This window comes from Biomphalaria glabrata, chromosome 5, assembly GCF_947242115.1.
Source record: "Biomphalaria glabrata chromosome 5, xgBioGlab47.1, whole genome shotgun sequence".
Classification (NCBI taxonomy): Eukaryota; Metazoa; Mollusca; class Gastropoda; family Planorbidae; genus Biomphalaria; species Biomphalaria glabrata.
In genome coordinates this window covers 3,952,841-3,971,988 of record NC_074715.1, presented here as the reverse complement: position 1 = coordinate 3,971,988, position 19,148 = coordinate 3,952,841, and the positions used below count along the sequence as shown (strand labels likewise).

General features: G+C 36.2%; 1 protein-coding gene and 1 long non-coding RNA gene across 2 annotated transcripts in view; both read left to right on the top strand.

Moving 5' to 3' along the window:
• LOC106064849 (neurotrypsin-like) overlaps positions 1-13,090 on the top strand; it is a 56,198-nt gene extending 43,108 nt beyond the window's left edge. The window contains exons 8-12 of the mRNA XM_056028640.1: positions 107-260; positions 4,592-4,767; positions 7,984-8,118; positions 8,471-8,605; positions 12,897-13,090. Coding sequence (XP_055884615.1) covers positions 107-260; positions 4,592-4,767; positions 7,984-8,118; positions 8,471-8,605; positions 12,897-13,048 — 752 coding nt within the window. The 3' untranslated portion in view covers positions 13,049-13,090. The remainder of the gene's footprint in view (positions 1-106; positions 261-4,591; positions 4,768-7,983; positions 8,119-8,470; positions 8,606-12,896) is intronic.
• Positions 13,091-13,570: 480 nt separating this feature from the next.
• Positions 13,571-15,539, top strand: LOC129926258 (uncharacterized). The gene is made up of 2 exons (XR_008777893.1): positions 13,571-14,305; positions 14,733-15,539. It is a non-coding gene; the product is annotated as an uncharacterized LOC129926258 (long non-coding RNA).
• The last annotated feature ends 3,609 nt before the right edge of the window (positions 15,540-19,148 follow it).

Genomic DNA, 19,148 nt, shown 5'->3' with positions numbered 1-19,148 from the left:
ATAAAATTGAGTGTTACTGTCAGCAAGCTTTTGGTCTGTAACATTGTAGTTACCTTTTTACAGATGATAATCTCCAATATTAGAATTTTAAATTAAACATTCACAGCGATTGATCCTCTACCAATACGACTAAGAGATGGACAAAACAGATTCGAGGGAACAGTGGAAGTGTTTTATAACAACACATGGGGATATGTCTGCGATGATGATTGGTCCCAGAGTGCTGCCGAAGTGGTCTGTCACATGTTGGGTTATCAAAGGTAATATAATTGTTCTAATGTCAATGAATATAGCCGAATCTGGCTAATGATTATAGAGACCAAATCGTTTGGGTCCTAACACCTGATTGGCCTGATTACAAGACGCGACATGCTGTAACACATTAAATGTTTATTACACTTTTTAATTTCTTATTTCAAGTCGACTTTTGGTATGTGAAAAACCTGGCTGGGTACAGTTTTTGAAATCGGCATGAGAAATATGACAGTTAATGTATATCGTTTGCAAAATAATTACTATTTCGTTCCCCCCATTGGAAAATCTGTAGTTTAACCAATTTAATTTTTCAATTTAAAACATGAATATGGCTAGAAGACTACAATATAATTATCTTGAGCTTATTTTACTTTCTAAGGTATTTCCACATTTATGCCCCGATTCATTTAATGTCAGGAACATTTTGCGCACCGTTTTCCAAATCTAGATCTAAAGGCCTATCAATGGAATATTATAAAGACTAGTAGATTTATACATTGAGCAATATTTACGTATAACTAATGTACAAACAAGAGCATCCGTTGCTTTAACATATTTGTTTATTAAAAATTAAATGAGCTATAACAAGTGTTTGTAAACGATCCTCAACACAATTTATACACAGTTAACATCATTGTTAAAAGGTTCCCTACTGATTTCCAGTCAAATATTGAAAATGTCATCTAGTATGCTTTGACGTGTTCTTTTGACGGACAACTACTTTTGAACAAAATCAAACTGCTTGCATTTTACTATAGCATTATATTTAATGTATGTATATAGTACACTAACGAATCCAGAACTTTTGAGGGGAGAGCAATTTTTTTCAAAACCATAATTCTAACGCCCAGCTGTCTTATCGCTCCCCCAGCGAGGGGCAAAGCCCCGCCGCCAAGCTTTATTTCAGGTATTGAAAGCCAACTAAATGCATATTTTGAGGTACCTACAGTTCATTATTTTGCTATTAACAAGTTTTATTTCAAAAACTAAAGTGCTATTCTTACTGACTTAGACCTTTCTGCGCCGTTCGGCGCATTTGCTTGCAAGCTGTTTCCACAAAAATCTATCACTGGCAATGTCTGAAGCCTCTTTTCATCTGCTCTGAGGACCTCAATGAAAGTGTGGCGCCAAGCTGTACTAGGATGTTATCGCAACTCTTATTATGCGTAATTCATTTTGTCGCAAAACATGTCCCGCAAACCTCATGTGACGCTCTGTCACAACCTTACTAAGCGGTCGACTCCCATTTCGGCAAAGAATTTCCTTGATTTAGACCCGATCTCTATAACTGACTCCTAAAATCTGTCATAGCCATATTTGTAGAGCAACGTTTAGTTCTTTTCAATTTGATTACACTTTATTAAAGGTGCCCAGCCATTGGTAGACATGTGTAACTTCTCTTGACTACGATCTTAGAATAAGTTGACTATTTTGCTTTAGATACTATATCAAAAAGGGAAGTTTTATCGTCAAAATCATCTGTTGGTGTTGTTTTAAACTAAAATATATCTGGAGTTGTTTTGTTTTTAATTCAAAACCACATTTAGCTACGGTCATAGAATTTGGTGACAGTAGTTTGCTTTAGAAATAATATTGAAGAGAGGCTTTCAACCTTAAAACTCTATGTAGAGGGATTTTAAACTCAAAACTATCTTGAGGGGTTTTAAAATTTAAAAAAATCCATCTGGAGGAAAGGGGTTGAAACTCAAACCCCCCCCCCCCCATTGGCTTGGATACGCTCAAAGAATTTTACTGTGTAGTTTGCTTTTTTTATATTGACAATGTATTTTTTAGCATCAAACTCCTCTGAAATGAAATTTAAAATCAAAAACACTCAATAGGCTTAACTACGCTCATAGTATTTTGATTGCGAAATTTGCTGTTATTTTAATTTTGAAGATTTATTTTTTAGCTTCAAACGTCGCTGGCGGGGGTTTAAACTAAAAAAAAACAACCTTTGGCTACGCTCATAGAATTTTGAGTGTGTGTGACAAGTTGGATTAAATATTCGCCGTTTTGGGTGTCTAGGGGACTTTATAGTTTGAGAACCCACACTAGTCTGAGTGTCATTAGGCTGGTTGTTTAGCTTTTGGTCCGCTACCTCACTGATGAGACGGGTGTGGCTGGTACTGATGCTGTCTGGCGTAGTTGATCCAGGCTCCGGGTGCAGTCCAACGTCGTATGGTTGCAGAGCTAAGCTGCGTCTACCATTCAGTCAAGCCAGTGACGAGTTTGTGGCTAGCGTTGTTATATATATAAGAATACTCATTCACTTGCGCTGCCTTCGAAGGGTCTTAGAAATAAGATGGAATAAGAGAGTGTGTAATACTAAGATCCTTGCAAGAACGGCCTTCCCATCATCTTTACGGTCCTTATGCAACACCGCCTTCGACATGTTCGCCGCATGGAGGACAATCGCATCTCTAAAATCATTCTGTATGGGCAACTTGCGTCTGGCTAAAAAAAAAATGGTGCCCACACCTCCGTTACATTGATGTGATAAAAAGGTAAAAATCTTAACAATGTCTAGGCTTACAGCAATACACAAAGAAAATTAAAATTAAATGAGCCAATAGACCTAATTTCTCCTAATAGACGATACCATTGTTGATTTTAATCCATTTGTGTTATCTAAAAAGAAGGCGTGCATTTTCCTTTAATTCTATACCAAATATCAGATTTTTTTATTAGAAGCAAAAAAAGCTATTAAAGTTCAATGATAAGAGGGTAGTGAAATACAAATTAGCAAAATAAATAATTCACTCTGAACGTGGAAATAATACAGAAAGAAAGAGTTAAACATTTGCGCACCATTTTATATGTAAGCTCTATTAGCTTAGTCAACTAAGTAAAAATCACCTACATGGCTCTTCGCTATTAAAGTTAATTAATGAAACTCTTAAAACTCAATAACCAAACACATATGCAAATCCATAGTTTCATAATAAAAGTAATCTACTAAGTATTTGTAAAAGTTTGTGCATTATTGAAAATACAAAATAAAAAAAATTCTGAATATTTATGAATTGCACTGTAATAATTAAATAACTTTATTATAATACAGATTTTATGCCAATAGCATTAACAGAGCGCTACGGTCCAACTCTTTGGTGGGAGGAAGGGTTATCTGGAAGCAAGTTTCTTTGATGCCTTTATACAAGCCTTGTCTTCGAGTCTGATGATTAAGGAGTGCAATATTTTACGTGGCTACACTGCACCAGCTGCGACCCACATAGTTTTCCACAACCAACGCAAACATAAACATTATAGGCAGGGGGTCGATTTAAATTCTTTTCTTACGGTCTACGTCTGTACTCGTCCCCCAATACGTGATAGTGCTTTCTCCAGCGTAACTGTCGGACCATATGAAGTCCCTCTATATTGTCTATACTCTATACCAACGTGTTCTGTATGAGGACTTAAAGAAACTTTCTTTTCTAATTGCCATGTACATTGACGTTTATAACTAAAATAACACAATAGCAAAATAATTAAATATATTTTCTCAATAAATTATTCAAACAAGTAAAGCTTGGTCACATGGTACTATATATAAATGTGAACAACAAAAAAAGGTCATATTACAAATATAGCAGTGTTTCTCAAACTTCCGCAAAAACAAAAAGTCATATGGGGGCCATTCTGTCAGCTAGGGGGCCTGGGGGAGCATTGTAAGCGTTTGCTTGCTTTTTTTTCTTCCAGAAACGCATTCTCCTGACGACCACAGCTCATTATTTATTCTAACTAAAAAGACAGGTCAAATTTAGTAAAATAAATACGTGGGGATAATGGACGAAGATACTGTTGTGTGAGTAACAATCAAGGTACAAGTGGTGTAAGTATATCTTTATTATGCGTATTTACACACTCAAAACTATATGAGCCTAGGCAAGCCAAGGGAAGTTTTAACCCTCCCCATCCTCCATAGGGCTTTTTAAAATTTTAACCCCCCTCCAGATGTTTTTAAGTTTTGAGGTTAAATACACATCTCTCTCAAAATTATTCTAAAGCATACTACAGACACGAAATTATATGAGCGTAGCTAAAGGGGTTTTGAATTTGTAAAAAAAAAATGCAGATATTTTGTAGTTTAGTTTATATATATATTTGGCGGAGAGGGGGGAAATCCACCCAACCCTACCCGTTCACGAAAAAAAAATCATGGTTACGCCCATGCTTTGAAACATAGAAATATTTCTTTCGTAAAAGAAAACATGACGCCTTCCTTACATTAAAACTTTGTTCTAGATATCGCCGGATATATAACAGGTGAAGGCCCTGGATCTAGAAGTAAACTACTAACGAAATAATTACAATATAATTTTGACTTTGATAGATCTGGCGCTGAAGCGGTGTGTAACAATGAATTTAAGTCAAACCAGTCTTACAACTATTTACTCGACGACGTCTCCTGTCAGGCAAATGTGTCGACATTAAACGCTTGTTATCATTCAGAATGGGGTCAACATAACTGTTCGCCCAAGGAGAAGGCAGGAGTCATTTGTGCTAACGGTAATTTTTTTTTAAATAGGAACTACACTTTTACTATTTGGTAATTTATTACAGTTGATTATATATATATATATATATATATATATATAACAGATGGGGTATACTGATAGACGGTACGTGACGTTTTGGGCGCCACCGTTTTGGCGACGGGACGTTTTGGCGCGAGATATCATTTGACGATAATTTAATAAGCACGTAGCTTTTATAACAATGTTTATTTCACTCTACTATAATATTGTATGTATAGTATGAATTCTAACACCGTTCATCGAATTTTTTTTTAATTATAAAGGTTTTGCTTATTTCATGAATATAGGCCTATAATAAGTCAGATTCCTGAATGGTAATGACATGCTATATGTGAGTTCTGCTAATCGCACTGGATGACATTTTTGGATTTCTTTCCAAAAGATTTTTTTAAATTTGACATTAGTGTAATATACGAACTAGCTAAGTGTCCCACTTTAATATAACAAAAACCATGTTAACATCTTAAGCGCTATTACTCTTTCCTCCACCCCTCCCCTCTCTCACGCGTAAGACGATAATCTGTTTTTAGCACTCCACTTGACATCCCTAGGTGCGAATTTATAACTCTTAATCTTTAATTCCGAGAGCGGCCTAAGGTCTACCCCTCACTTTAAATCTCTTCGCCCCTAAGTCTTTATAAGCTCGCGTAGTTTGGACCATTCACTAATCGTTTTTCCAGCACAATAACAGACTAGAAAAACTTTTACCATTTCATTCTATTATATTTCTAACTGAAAACCTGGTGGCAGTCTATATAAAAAATGGAAAAAGTCCAGTCGAATCGAGGAAAAAACAAAATTTCGTATGAAAAATATCTCTAGGTTTTCGATAAGTTTAGTTCAGTGTTTTTGATTTTGGTTTTTAATTTTAAAGTTATATCTTAAAAAACTTTTTTGAAAATAAAAGTGTGCCTCTTAATAAACACACATACACAAGCCAAAATGTTTATTAAAGAAAATGATCTGAAAAACAAACACACATTTACATTTAGTACGTGAAAAATATGTCTTAACACAAACACTCATGCAAAACATAGATATGAATAATTCTTTTAATAGAAATAATAGAATAAACGTCGCCAAAACGGCGGTGCCAAAACGTCCTGCTTCGACTGATAGATGCATTTTTAATTTTTGGATGCTCTAAAAATGAAATTTTTTTTTTTTTGCTCTTTTTTATAACGTGTAAAAAAAAACAGGTTACAATATAGGTTACATTATATAGTTTGTATTGAAACACAAACTCAAAATTGGCCCCCGATGTTGTCTACCCAGGACCGTGAAAAGGCAGGTTACATTATTTTCAGAAAGAATAATCAGAATAAAATTATATCAAAGAGGAATAGAGATTGACAGATCTTGTGTGGTAACCCAGACCAAAAGATAGGTGAAAGTAAATGTTAAGTAAAGGGTGAACCTGACCTAACTGATGTCTTATAATGAATATCTAATTGTTCTAATTGTTTTGTAAAGGGTCAATCTCTTATTCAAATCCCCAAGAAAAAAACATTTCCATAAAAAAAAAAGCGCTGCAGCTCACGCAATAATAATAAAAAAATTAACTTATTAATAAACTAAACTAACTTATATGCATAATAAATAATTTTTTCTGTTTAAAAAAAAAGTTATTTTTTTTGTGTAAATGTAGTAGTTAGAATGACAGAACTTACTTAACTTAGCTTTACAAATTAAACTTTTTTTTTATAAAAAATCTAAAAACATTTGTATAAATGTGTTAAATTATTGTACATAGACATCTCCCCTCCTAAACAGCCTCACGTGTTTGTTACAATTAATAGTGATAGTTGTACAAGTGACTTATTTTTATGAAAAAAACCTGTTTGCATAATTGATTTTAAAAAACAATTAGATTTTTCGCTTTCAGAAGAAAAAAGCAATCGTTGCATCAGAACTTTGAATGATTTAAAATATTATGATGTCGGATATCCACTATCTTTTCTAGTTTACGAGATCCAAACGGGACGGACGGACGGACAGACAGACATTCCAAACACAACTAATATCAACTTTTTGCTTTCTAGGGCCGTTAAAAAAAGCAAAACGTTATGGTTTTTATTGTACGAACATGTATCATATCTCTCTCTCTCTCTCTATCACACAAACACTCACAATTACACCAAATTTAATTGTGTAGCATTGTATTAGCTACATGTACTTTTAAAACGAAAACAAATTCTTTAAATATTGTTACGTATTTCTGAATCTTCTGGCTAAATGTATTAGTAGGCACATACATAAAAAAAAACACTGTAAAGAACTTGACGACTAAACTTTCAGCTTCATATAACTTTTTTGACTATTAACTCTAACAATTTGTTACTGTAACATGTAGCGTAGAAGATTGTACAATATCTGTCAGTTTACAGTTAGCTATACTTCGTTGCAATTCATCTCTTTACTTCGTTGCTATTCATCTCTTCTCAACTTGCATCGAGCCGTATTCCACAGAACAGACCAACGACACACTTCCCAGTGTCGCTCCAGGTCTCCCAAAGCTGAACCAAGTCGTACTCAAGTCTACCGAATCAGAGCCACACACGTCTTACATCGACTGTATCAACTGTGACGGCTCAAGTCCACTGTAGTTCGCTGTATAGACTTTAACGACAGTAGTCCACCCCAGTTAACTCTACCCTAGTTAACTTGCATCGAGTCGTACACATCTCTCTTCTACTGTCTCGCACAGTAGACAACAGTACCGACGACTCACTCACGACTGACTTTCACATTAACTCTCTGGCTTATATAGAGTCCCTAATCGCTTCTCCAAAGTTGCACAAACACTCCTAGTATCCTCTGGAATAACATGTGAGGAAACGTCACATCCTGTCTTTGTTTATACATGTAGATTCCAGAAAACATCGGCTGCATTGTCATCTTGTCGGGGTCAGAAGTTGTGACCTCTATTTGTCACTGGACATTGCTAGTACCTTCTGGAATAACACGTAAGGACACGTCACATCCTGTCTTTGTTGATACATGTACATTCCAGAGAACAACCGCTGCTGTGTTATCTCGCCGGGGTCATACGTTGACCTCTACCTATCACTGTCATTTGTAACAATATGTTGATGAAATAAATTCTTTCTTTATAGGCATTATCTTCTTGATTATAGGTTTCATTTTCACATTCTTTATATATTCATTTTTTTCATAAATGTAAAAGATTGTGACGAAACACATTTTGAACTAAATTGCAAAGAAAATTGTTCTTCGCAATGTTCTCAAACTGTTTGTGACTCTAAAACTGGACGTTGCATTGAATGTATACCAGGCTTTGAAGGTGACTTTTGCGACATACGTAAGTACAAAAAGACAGTCATTTAAAAGAAATGTTACACAAAAATTGTAATTGATAAAGAAAAACATTGTTAAATATAAAGAAATTTATGAAAAAAAAAAAAAGAAAAACCTATGTATATAAAAATTAAAGAAATTAACGTTGAAATTTTTTATAAAAAAGTTTATTAAAATGAAAAATCAAACACTTATAGTAAGCAGACAGCTTCAGAGAAAGTACATAAAAAGAAACAAAAAAATCTAAATTTCTTAATGAAACCTTATTTTATAGGCATTATTTAATAAAATATATGTTTGTTTTAATTTTTTTTAAATATTCATTTATACAATGTATATATTTTTTAATTTAAAAGCCTGTAACGGAACATACTTTGGACCAAATTGCAAAGAAAAATGTTCTACCCAATGTTCTGAAACTGTTTGTGACTCTAAAACTGGAAGTTGCATGGCATGTATACCAGGCTTTGATGGTGACTTTTGCAACATCTGTAAGTACTGAAAATTAGTTTTTTTTAATATATTCATGAAATAAAAAAAATTAAGCAAAAAAAGTTGTGTTTACTAAAGATTTTTATACAATTAAAAAGAACATAAACTAAAATGTTTTTTAATCTTATGTAACCAACCAGTGCATGACCTCCGGAATTTCAATAAAAGGTATATTAAAATCATTATAAAATCATATATAATGTATATTAATGAGACATCAAATAAATGATGGTTTTATAATAAATAAAAAAAAACTTTGCAAAAGAGGGAAAACCCATATTAATTTTTAATTTAAAAGAAATAAAGGCAAAAATTGTTTATATAAATAATTATTAAAATTAAACACCTAACTCATAAAGTAATCAAACGGCTGCAGAGTAATAATATGAATTATGCAATATATAATGATACAAAAAAAAATGGCCGTACATAAAATAAACATCAAGATTCACAGTATATTGTAATATTTCTCAAAACAAATGTAAATGGAAGAGGAAACACTATAAACGCATTAATAACAAAAAATATCAAAAAGCATTCTACATAATCATATTTATATATAGTCAAAGCCTTAACAGCATATTTAAACAATAAATAAGAAAAAAAAATAATTGGAGAAAATAATGAGGATAAAGTGACCAAGGATGAAATGAGCAGGGATGAAGTGACCAAGGATGAAATGAGCAGGGATGAAGTGACCAGGGATGAAATAAGCGAGGATGAAGTGACAAACGATAACATTACTGTGAATGAAATTACAATTACTGGGGATGAATTGACCTGTCACCATATAAAGCTATAACGCTTCTATTGGATGTGGCGGTTTCATCTTATAATATTACCCTGCGCATGACCTAATGATCAAAGGCCAAGGTTTGGCGGAAGTAGTGGAAATCTTTTGAAAGATAAGAACAATTAGAATACTTATGATCATGCCATCTTTCACTTTATTTTATTTTTTAAGCGCTCTGTCTTGAAAATTGGCGCGTTATTTTAAGCCTTGAAATAATGTTCAATCTTTTCTAAAAAGGCTGACTTAACCTATCCTAAGGTATATATATATATATATATATTGTTACGAATCTCACTATCCAGGCTCTCTGCAAACTGCACCATACACCACCAACTTAAAGAACTTGACAACTCAGGGCTCCAAAGTAACGTAACACTTTAATAGTTGAATAAATAACAGCCAATACTGTACAATTGGCAACACGTACACTGTACAAATATCTCTCCGATAACACCGTTCCGCAGTATCAACTCTTGCACTGGCCTCTCCGTCTCGTTCCGGGCTTGCACTGGGTTCAACAGTTCAGGACTGACTTCACACACTAGGCTCGTTGTGTCGGACTCGATCGCAGACCAAGATCAAGACGCCAGCCGTCTCAACTGTACTTGACAGTACTCCGCACTGAACCGTCGTAATGCTCCGTAAAAAACCACACCTGCTGAACTGTGCTGTAGTCGAGCGGACTGTAGTGAACCGGGCTCTGAACCCCTGCCGTGAACCGTCTTGACTGCGACACCTCTGCTCTTATATAGGGTCCCTACTGGCCTTCTCGAACCGGACAGAACGCCGCTCGACGTTTCTAGGTGGTCAGATGACTACAACTCTCGTGACACTCCTGAGTTCTGTTCATGACGTCGATCCTTCCCGGACCGCCGTCGATTCTTCCCGAACCGCCGTGTTGACACTCGTCTCGGCTGACCGTCGTAACTCGTCACGGTTGACCGCTCGTCTAGCGCTGGCCTGGGGCGATTTGCGTCGGCTGACTACACTCACACCACTACCCCCATCTGTGCCACCACCAAGTTTATAACACTGCCCCCTCCTTAGATCTGTCCGTCCCGGACAGAATCAACATCATGGCATTGGCTGTGAAGTTTCTTCGCTGTAGGTGGGGGTCGATCGGTGGCAGTTGGCTTGCCTCTTGAGCTTGATGGAGCCATCCATGTTGCAGTCAGCTTCCTTCTTCTCCTCCAGTTTGCCTTGACCTGGTTGCCCCGCCGTCGTGCTTTCATTGTCATCCACGTGGAATTCAGAAGACGTTTTCTTCTCCTCCAGTTAGCCTTCATCTGGGTGTATCGACGTCGTGATCGCATCGTCATCCATACTGCACTCAGCAAAAGTCGCCTTCTTCTTCTTCTCCGCCAGTTGGTCTTCATGTGGCTGCAGTGATATCGAGGTTGCATCGTCATCCATCTTGCATTCAACAAAAGTAGCCTTCTTCTTCTTCGCCAGTTGGTCTTCATGTGACTGCAGTGATGTCGTGGTCGCGTCGCTCTCTTGTCGTTCGGTATTGAAGGCAGCCGTTTGGAACATGGAAAGGTATCGGATGTAAGGGCTGGGGATACCAAGATTGTTGGCAAAAGAGGTGGCTTCATAGGGCTTTGCGAAGAAGGACTGGGACTTCAAAACCAAAGGACAGGGAATTGTGGGACAGGTCATCATCTTCAGCCTTGTCTGGAGGGCATGCTCGTGGGGCAGGTTGGCAACACTCCTCGTGCAAAGGTCCCTCGTCTTCGGCTTCAGGCTCCATTCGGCTTTCTTTACCACCTTCAGGACCTCTCTCTTTCGTCTCAGTATCGGGCCAATCACTTGTTGGTTTCAGACCTTGTCGATGACTTTCGTCTTTCAAATGTCCATCAATGTCAACGTCAGACTGCCTTGAATTCTCTTTACCACCATCAGGACTTTCCTCTCCAGTCTTGGCAGCTGGACCAACGTCTGTTAGGTTCGGACCTAGCTGGTATCTCTCAACTTGCATATGTCTCTCAACGGCTTCGTTAGGTTTCAATGGGTCATCATGATCACCACCAAGGCTCCTCTCTCTGGCTTTAGCATCTGAACGAATGTCTGAGTTGTTGATTCTCTCATCCACAGCAGGTATGCGTTGGTTCATGGCGGCTATCTTGGTGTTCATGGCATCTATCTTGGAATTGGTGTTTTACAGCCCCGAGTTCATAGCTGCCATCTGTCCCTGCATAGCTGCCATCTGTTCCTGCATGGTACTGGTGATCTGTTGCTGCATACTACTGGTGAGCTGTTCCAGCAAGTCCGGTTCGACTTCAAAAAGATATGTGTCCGGATCTTCATTTTCTTCCAACATGTCTTCTCGGAGGCGTGCTTGTAAAGTTTCCTTGTTTCCATATGCCTTCAGCCGTCGTCCACGGAGTTCTTCCTTCAGTTCTCTAAATTCAAGTTCGTACAGCAGTTTCAGACAAGCCATAGTAGATCCGATCCAATCCGATTCCGATCCGATCCCACTTCTGACACCAGTTGTTACGAATCTCACTATCCAGGCTCTCTGCAAACTGCACCATACACCACCAACTTAAAGAACTTGACAACTCAGGGCTCCAAAGTAACGTAACACTTTAATAGTTGAATAAATAACAGCCAATACTGTACAATTGGCAACACGTACACTGTACAAATATCTCTCCGATAACACCGTTCCGCAGTATCAACTCTTGCACTGGCCTCTCCGTCTCGTTCCGGGCTTGCACTGGGTTCAACAGTTCAGGACTGACTTCACACACTAGGCTCGTTGTGTCGGACTCGATCGCAGACCAAGATCAAGACGCCAGCCGTCTCAACTGTACTTGACAGTTCTCCGCACTGAACCGTCGTAATGCTCCGTACAGAACCACACCTGCTGAACTGTACTGTAGTCGACCGGACTGTAGTGAACCGGGCTCTGAACCCCTGCCGTGAACCGTCTTGACTGCGACACCTCTGCTCTTATATAGGGTCCCTACTGGCCTTCTCGAACCGGACAGAACGCCGCTCGACGTTTCTAGGTGGTCAGATGACTACAACTCTCGTGACACTCCTGAGTTCTGTTCACGACGTCGATCCTTCCCGGACCGCCGTCGATCCTTCCCGAATCGCCGTGTTGACACTCGTCTCGGCTGACCGTCGTAACTCGTCACGGTTGACCGCTCGTCTAGTGCTGGCCTGGGGCGATTTGCGTCGGCTGACTACACTCACACCACTACCCCTATCTGTGCCACCACCAAGTTTATAACAATATATATATATATATATATATATATATATACATATATATATATATATATATATATAGATAGATAGATATAGATATAGATATAGATATAGATATAGATATAGATAGATAGATAGACATAGATATAGATAGAAATATATATATAAATAAAAACATTGATGTAGCCTTTTTATAGGCTTTATCTAATTGAATACATGTTTGTTTTGTGATTTTTTTTGTATTCATTTATTAATTTAAATTATTTTTTATGTAAAAGCATGTGACGAAACACATTTTGGACCAAATTGTAAAGAAAATTGTTCTTCCCAATGTTCTCAAACTGTTTGTGACTCTAAAACTGGACGTTGCATGACATGTATACGAGACTTTGAAGGTGATTTTTGTAACATCTGTAAGTACAGAAAGTAATTTATGTAAACGAAACTCATGAAATTATAAAAACATTTAAGTTTATTAAACAAAATTTGTACAAATAAAAAGAAAAAACTAAAATGCTATTTTACTTGAAATTTTAATAGCTGAAAGAAACTTTTTTTTCTAAAAACAAAGGTTTTAAAGTATTTTAAACGAATGTAAAAAGTCTAGTAATTTTTATTTGATTGATTTTATTATTCAACTTAACAATATAAGTAAATGTTTACTTTATAAAAGATTATTCATTTTTTTAAATTGTTTATTTTGATATTTGTGTTCATTTCTAGATTTGTTATAAGTAATGCTAAGATTTATTTACATGTTTTTCATGTTTTAAGCTACTATTGATTGTCTCAGGAGGGTACCTTAAATTATATATATATATATATATATATATATATATATATATATATATATATATATATATATATATATATATATATATATATATATATATATATATATTATTGTTTGTAATATTAAAACTTGTGAATACGAAGAGAGCGAGAGAGTTAATGAGAGGAAGAGAAAGACCTAGAAAGAGAGAAAGTAAAAAGGAAAATGAGAAATATAGAATAAGAAAAAAATGGAAGAGAATGAAAAAAACAGTGGCGTAGTTAGGAAGTTTCCATTGTTTCGGGGCCTGGGGGGCTTGACTTGTTTGGGGGCCCCTGCATTTTGCGTGATATTTATTTTTTTAAGTAAAAAAAAAAAACACTTCTTTTGGGCGTCTCTCAAGTGGGGGCCGGGTAGATTTGAAATTCTCCCCCCCCCCTTCTCCCCCCCACCCTAGCTACGCCACTGGAAAAAAATATAAAGAAAGAAAGAGTGCCATACAGTGACAACTATGAGTGACAACTATGAGTGACATGTAGTGACAGAAAAACAATGAAAGTTGCAAGAAAGAAGATAAGAGAGTCCCTAATCTTTAAATCTATTTTATTCTCCCTGTCTATTTTTCTACTTTTTTTTTGGTGGGGGCGGGTAAATCTCAATAACCCTGGAAGACCCAGTGGGTCACGGGTGACCCATAACCGAAAAATACGTTTAAGTAAATGTCTACTTCATTTGTTATGTAATTTTTACCATGAATACCCAGTGGCCCATCTATGGAACACAAGGGAAACAATTATTATGTTACAGTTTTCTTATTACTGAATGATATCCCCTTTTGCATATGGCTACCTCCATGCGAAGTTGGAATCTCAGTATACGACCGAATTAAATTATTTTTTTACTGCTTTATACAAGGTAAGACACAATCTTGTTGTTATTATTATATATCTAGATAATGTATTTAATGATTATATATATTATTTGATATGAATTAGTAACCAGTTTAGTATTGATTACACTTTTAAATTCATTGGGTCATGGGTGACCCACTGGGGCTTAGAGGGAAAAAAAATCTAGACCTAATGAATACTAAGACGTCCTCTAGTCTAGACGTAGATCAGCAGTATCATTGTCAATAATTAATACAATATTTTATTTTAGTATTATAATTTACAGTATTAATTATTTTAACAAGATCTCTGAAGTTATTTTATAAATTAATACATTTCATGATAAAGTAAGTGACAGTCTATATTCTATATATAAACTATAATATTTTTTTTTACTATGATATTACTATTAGATCTACATCTAATCTGGATCATTTTTTTTTTCTCAACAGAATAATGTCAGCTTCATTCCCTAAGAAATTCACTGCTCAAGAAGTGCTAGATATTTTAGAATTAATTGACTACAATGATTCAACTGATGATGAGGACTATGAGCAAGAACCTGATAAGGAAACAGAACGCAAGACCTCAATTCTTCCGAATCATCTTCTGATTTAGAAGAGACAGAACCCTTGCCATTTACTTATAGTGCCTCTTTAAAATTAAAATAAGATGGCAGGATGGCTGCCTGGTCTTGCGGTTTGCGTGCTGGACTGTCGTTCGGATTTATTGACTGTCGAGGGTTCAAACCCTGCCCGCTCCCATCCCCCGTCGTCCTGCGGGAGGTTTGGACTAGGAAGTAAACTATCTTCAACTCTGAAGGAACATCTGAATTATGTAAAACATTTTAAAACATTTTTACAATAACCAATGTGGGAGTGCTAAGAAGAGCAGGGCGCCAGGACATCTACTTTGTTATCAGGAGCTAACGCCTTGGCAGGCTTGGCCACGTTCATAGAATGCCAGTAGGTTGACTTCTACAAGACATTCTGTATGGCGATCTAACAGAAGGCAAGAGAGCCACTGGTCGTCCACTCTTGCAGTATACCGATGTGTGCAAACACAACATAAAGCTCATCAAAATGGACACTAGCAGCAGCGTATCAGTTATTGGCCTCTTTAGTCATACAAGAAGTTGCCAAGGGAAAAGATTGTCTCTCGAGACATAAAATGCCACAGATACCTATGAGTATAGTGTTTAAAAAAGTGGAGGAAATATCGACATCAATAAAATAAAAAAATATTATTTTCTAACATTTTTTAAATATTTTTTTTTACTTTTATGAAAGTATATTAATTATTACCAACAAAGCCCAGTGGGTCACCTGTGGAACAAATCGAAAAAGTAGGTCACGGTCACATGACCTAAAAAATTATTATTGATATTGAATTAGGAGCATGTTATACATATGTATACCAAAGGAAATAATTTTAGAACCGCTGTAAGATAATGTGGGTCTCTGAGGGAAAAACAAATAAATCTTGGTATCGGAAGGCGTCAATCGAAGACTGAATTTGAGACGAAGATTAGTCTCGTTATTAAATTGTTCGTAGTTATTTTTACAATGTCGATATGCAAGGCAAAGCAACGCAGATGTGACGATCTTAATGCTGAGCAAAAATAGTTGACTTCAAGAAATCGCTCTTAAATATTTATTTTCATTTTACCGCCTTTAGTACCGTGAAAACACACGTTTAATCAAGGATATTTTATGTAAATACTATTTTTTGTTCTACTGATGTTATCCATCCTAATAAGAAAAGCAGTTTAAGTAAAATAAAGTAAAACGGATGGCTCGGCCAATACCAATGTGCAAGTGGCAATCGAATCACATTTAGAGTAAGTATACTTTTATTTGATACATTTATCTTTAGATTTTGTTAAATGTTGTAGTGGGCCTGTTTTTGTCAAAAAACGTTAGCAGAGCAATGATGAAACGATATATAAAAATTCGACCGTTTTAACGCGTACTCAAATGGTAAAATTGATTTTATGGATACATATTAAAAAGTCTAAATTTATAAGAAATTAATGAGAACATTAGGAATATTACCATTACAACGGATTCTTTTTCATTGGAAAATTTCTTCAACCCCCCCCCCCCCCATTGTCATCTCCTGAAAGAGATCGTACTTGGCTGACCCATCATTTCTATAAAAAGACAAATTGTGTAAAACAAATCTTAAGAATATGTACTAATTATTGAAATTTTAAACACTTTTTAAAATTATGTCGCCAACCCCCTTTGATAGTGTGTTTGGAGTGGAGAGAAAGAATCTACTCTCGGGTGGAGGGCTATATCATTTTTATTTTTGTAGAAATCACATTTCTCAACAAAATTAGTCAAATATCTGCTGCTTCGTGATATTTTAACATATTGTTTCTATTTTGTTGATCTACCTCGTCGATATGTTGGCTGATTCTGCGTGGAAGGAGAAGCGATGGCATCTCCTCCCCACACAACGACCCTAACCCTTCATTGGTGGGCTTTTGTTTTGTTTATTCAACTTAATAATATAAGTAAATGTTTACTTTTATAAAAGATTATTCATTTTTTAAAATTGTTTATTTTGATATTTGTGTTCATTTATAGATTTGTTCTAAGTAATGCGAAGATTTATTTACATGTTTTTAGCTACTATTGATTGTCTCAGGAAGGTACCTTAAATTATTTTTAAATATATATATATATATATATATATATATATACATATATATTATTGTTTGTAATATTAAAACTTGTGAATACGTAGAGAGCGAGAGAGTTAATGAGAGGAAGAGAAAGACCTAGAAAGAGAGAAAGTAAAAAGGAAAATGAGAAATATAGAATATAAAAAAAATGGAAGAGAATGAAAAAAACAGGGGCGTAGTTATGAATTTTGCATTGTTTGGGGCCTGGGGGGCTTGACTTGTTTGGGGGGCCCTGCATTTTGCGTGATATTTATTTTTTTAAGTAAAAAAAAAACACTCATTTTGTCCTCTCTCAAGTCGGGGCCGGGTAGATTTGAAATTCTCCCCCCCTTTCCCCCCCCCTCTCCCACTTTTGTTGTTGCCTCACCTAGAAGCTGACGTAGTATTGGAGTGGTGTGATAGAAGACGACTTCTAAAAAACGAACTACGCTGTGAGAATTGCAATGACCCCTGCTCTTTGGTACGCGAGAGAAGTAGTACGGACGGTCATCGATGGTCTTGTAATAAATGTCGCTTGCGTAAATCTGTCCGACACGGCTCTTTTTCATGCAGCCATTTGAGCATTGAACAAGTATTTATCATGACCTATTGTTGGGCTTGTGACATGCCACAACATCAAATGTCACGAAAAGCCGGTCAAGTAAATAAAACAATCGTTATGAACTGGTGCAATTTCTTGTGCAAGGAATGTAAGCGATGGAATGAAAATCATGGCTTGCAAATCGGTGGCGTCGATGAGAATTTTGAACCCATTGTGGTTGAGATCGACAAATCCAAATATATTCATAGAAAATATTACCGTGGCTAATGGCGAGAGGGGCATTGGATTTTCGGCGGAGTGGAAGGAGAAAGTGGGCGCTGTTTTTTTGTTGAGGTTCCTTACCGCCGTGCAGCCACTTTGGAACAATGAATCGTGCAGCATATATTGCCTGGCAGCCATATAATATCAGATGGCTGGGCAGCGCACGCAAACATTCAACAAATTGGCCAAGGGATTTATTCTCATTCAGTTTTTGTTCACCAACACAATTTTGTAGACCCTTCGGACCCTGAGGTACACACTCAAAACCTCGAGAATTTGTGGATGCGCGCGAAACGCAAGTTAAAAAGGCAATTTGGAACAAGTTGTGCATTGTTTCAAAGTTACTTGCAAGAGTTTCAATATCGCAATAGTATGCGCGATGAGGATATGTTTTCAAGTTTGCGTGTAACGATTGCTGATAATCACCCATGAAGTCAAGTGTAACACATTGTCTGCAAGTGATCACTGTCAATTATTTTTTCCCTGTGTCTGTTTCCGGAGGTAGCTTCGATTTGGATACCGATACCAAAAATTCAGAAGTAAACGCACTAATTTTTTTTTTCGAAGTAATTTAGACGCTTAATCTAGTCACGAACTCTAAAAAGAAAATCATGTTTGACGTTAAAGAACTTACTAAGAATTGAATTGAAATCTAATCGTAAAAAATTCATTTCAAACCGCTACCTTTTCTCATTTAGTTTTATTAGGCACTATTATTTACCCGTAAAGCCGAAAAAAAATTTATGGCAGTTTCGTTTATACGTTTGTAGAAAAAAGGGGAGACATTATTTAATTCAGAAGATATTTTTTTTTTATTTATTAAATATTGTTTCCTCTACCGGCTTCGGCTAGAGATAAACGTGGGGAGGAGACATAGGATTTTTTTAATAGAGACTTGTTCGTGAGCATAATTGTAGACTATTTATACCGTATCACATTAAACGCACGGGCTCGTTTGCTGCTAATACCATACACCTTATTATTGTTACAAAACCGTATGTTTGTATTGTACTATCGGCTGTTTGACTATATTAGGTACCGTATTGTTCTTTATGTTCTGTCTCCGCTAGTAAGGTTGATACCCCTCTCGCCACCTAGAAAGCCGCTTCTGGATATATTAACTAGCTCCTGTCTCCTCTACCGTTTTAATAAATTGTGCTGCGTGGGGAAAAGCCGGTAACTCCGCCATTGGTCTGGTCCCAAGTCCAGAATGAGAAAGGAGGAGGGCCGGCTTTAATCACCACATTTTCACCACAATTGTTTAATTAACCTGGTAAGTACATAAATAAAAATAGTATCTTTAAAAATTGATCACAGACATAGGATAATCATATACAGTAATAATTTTTATAATCGGTGACCAAAAAAAATGTT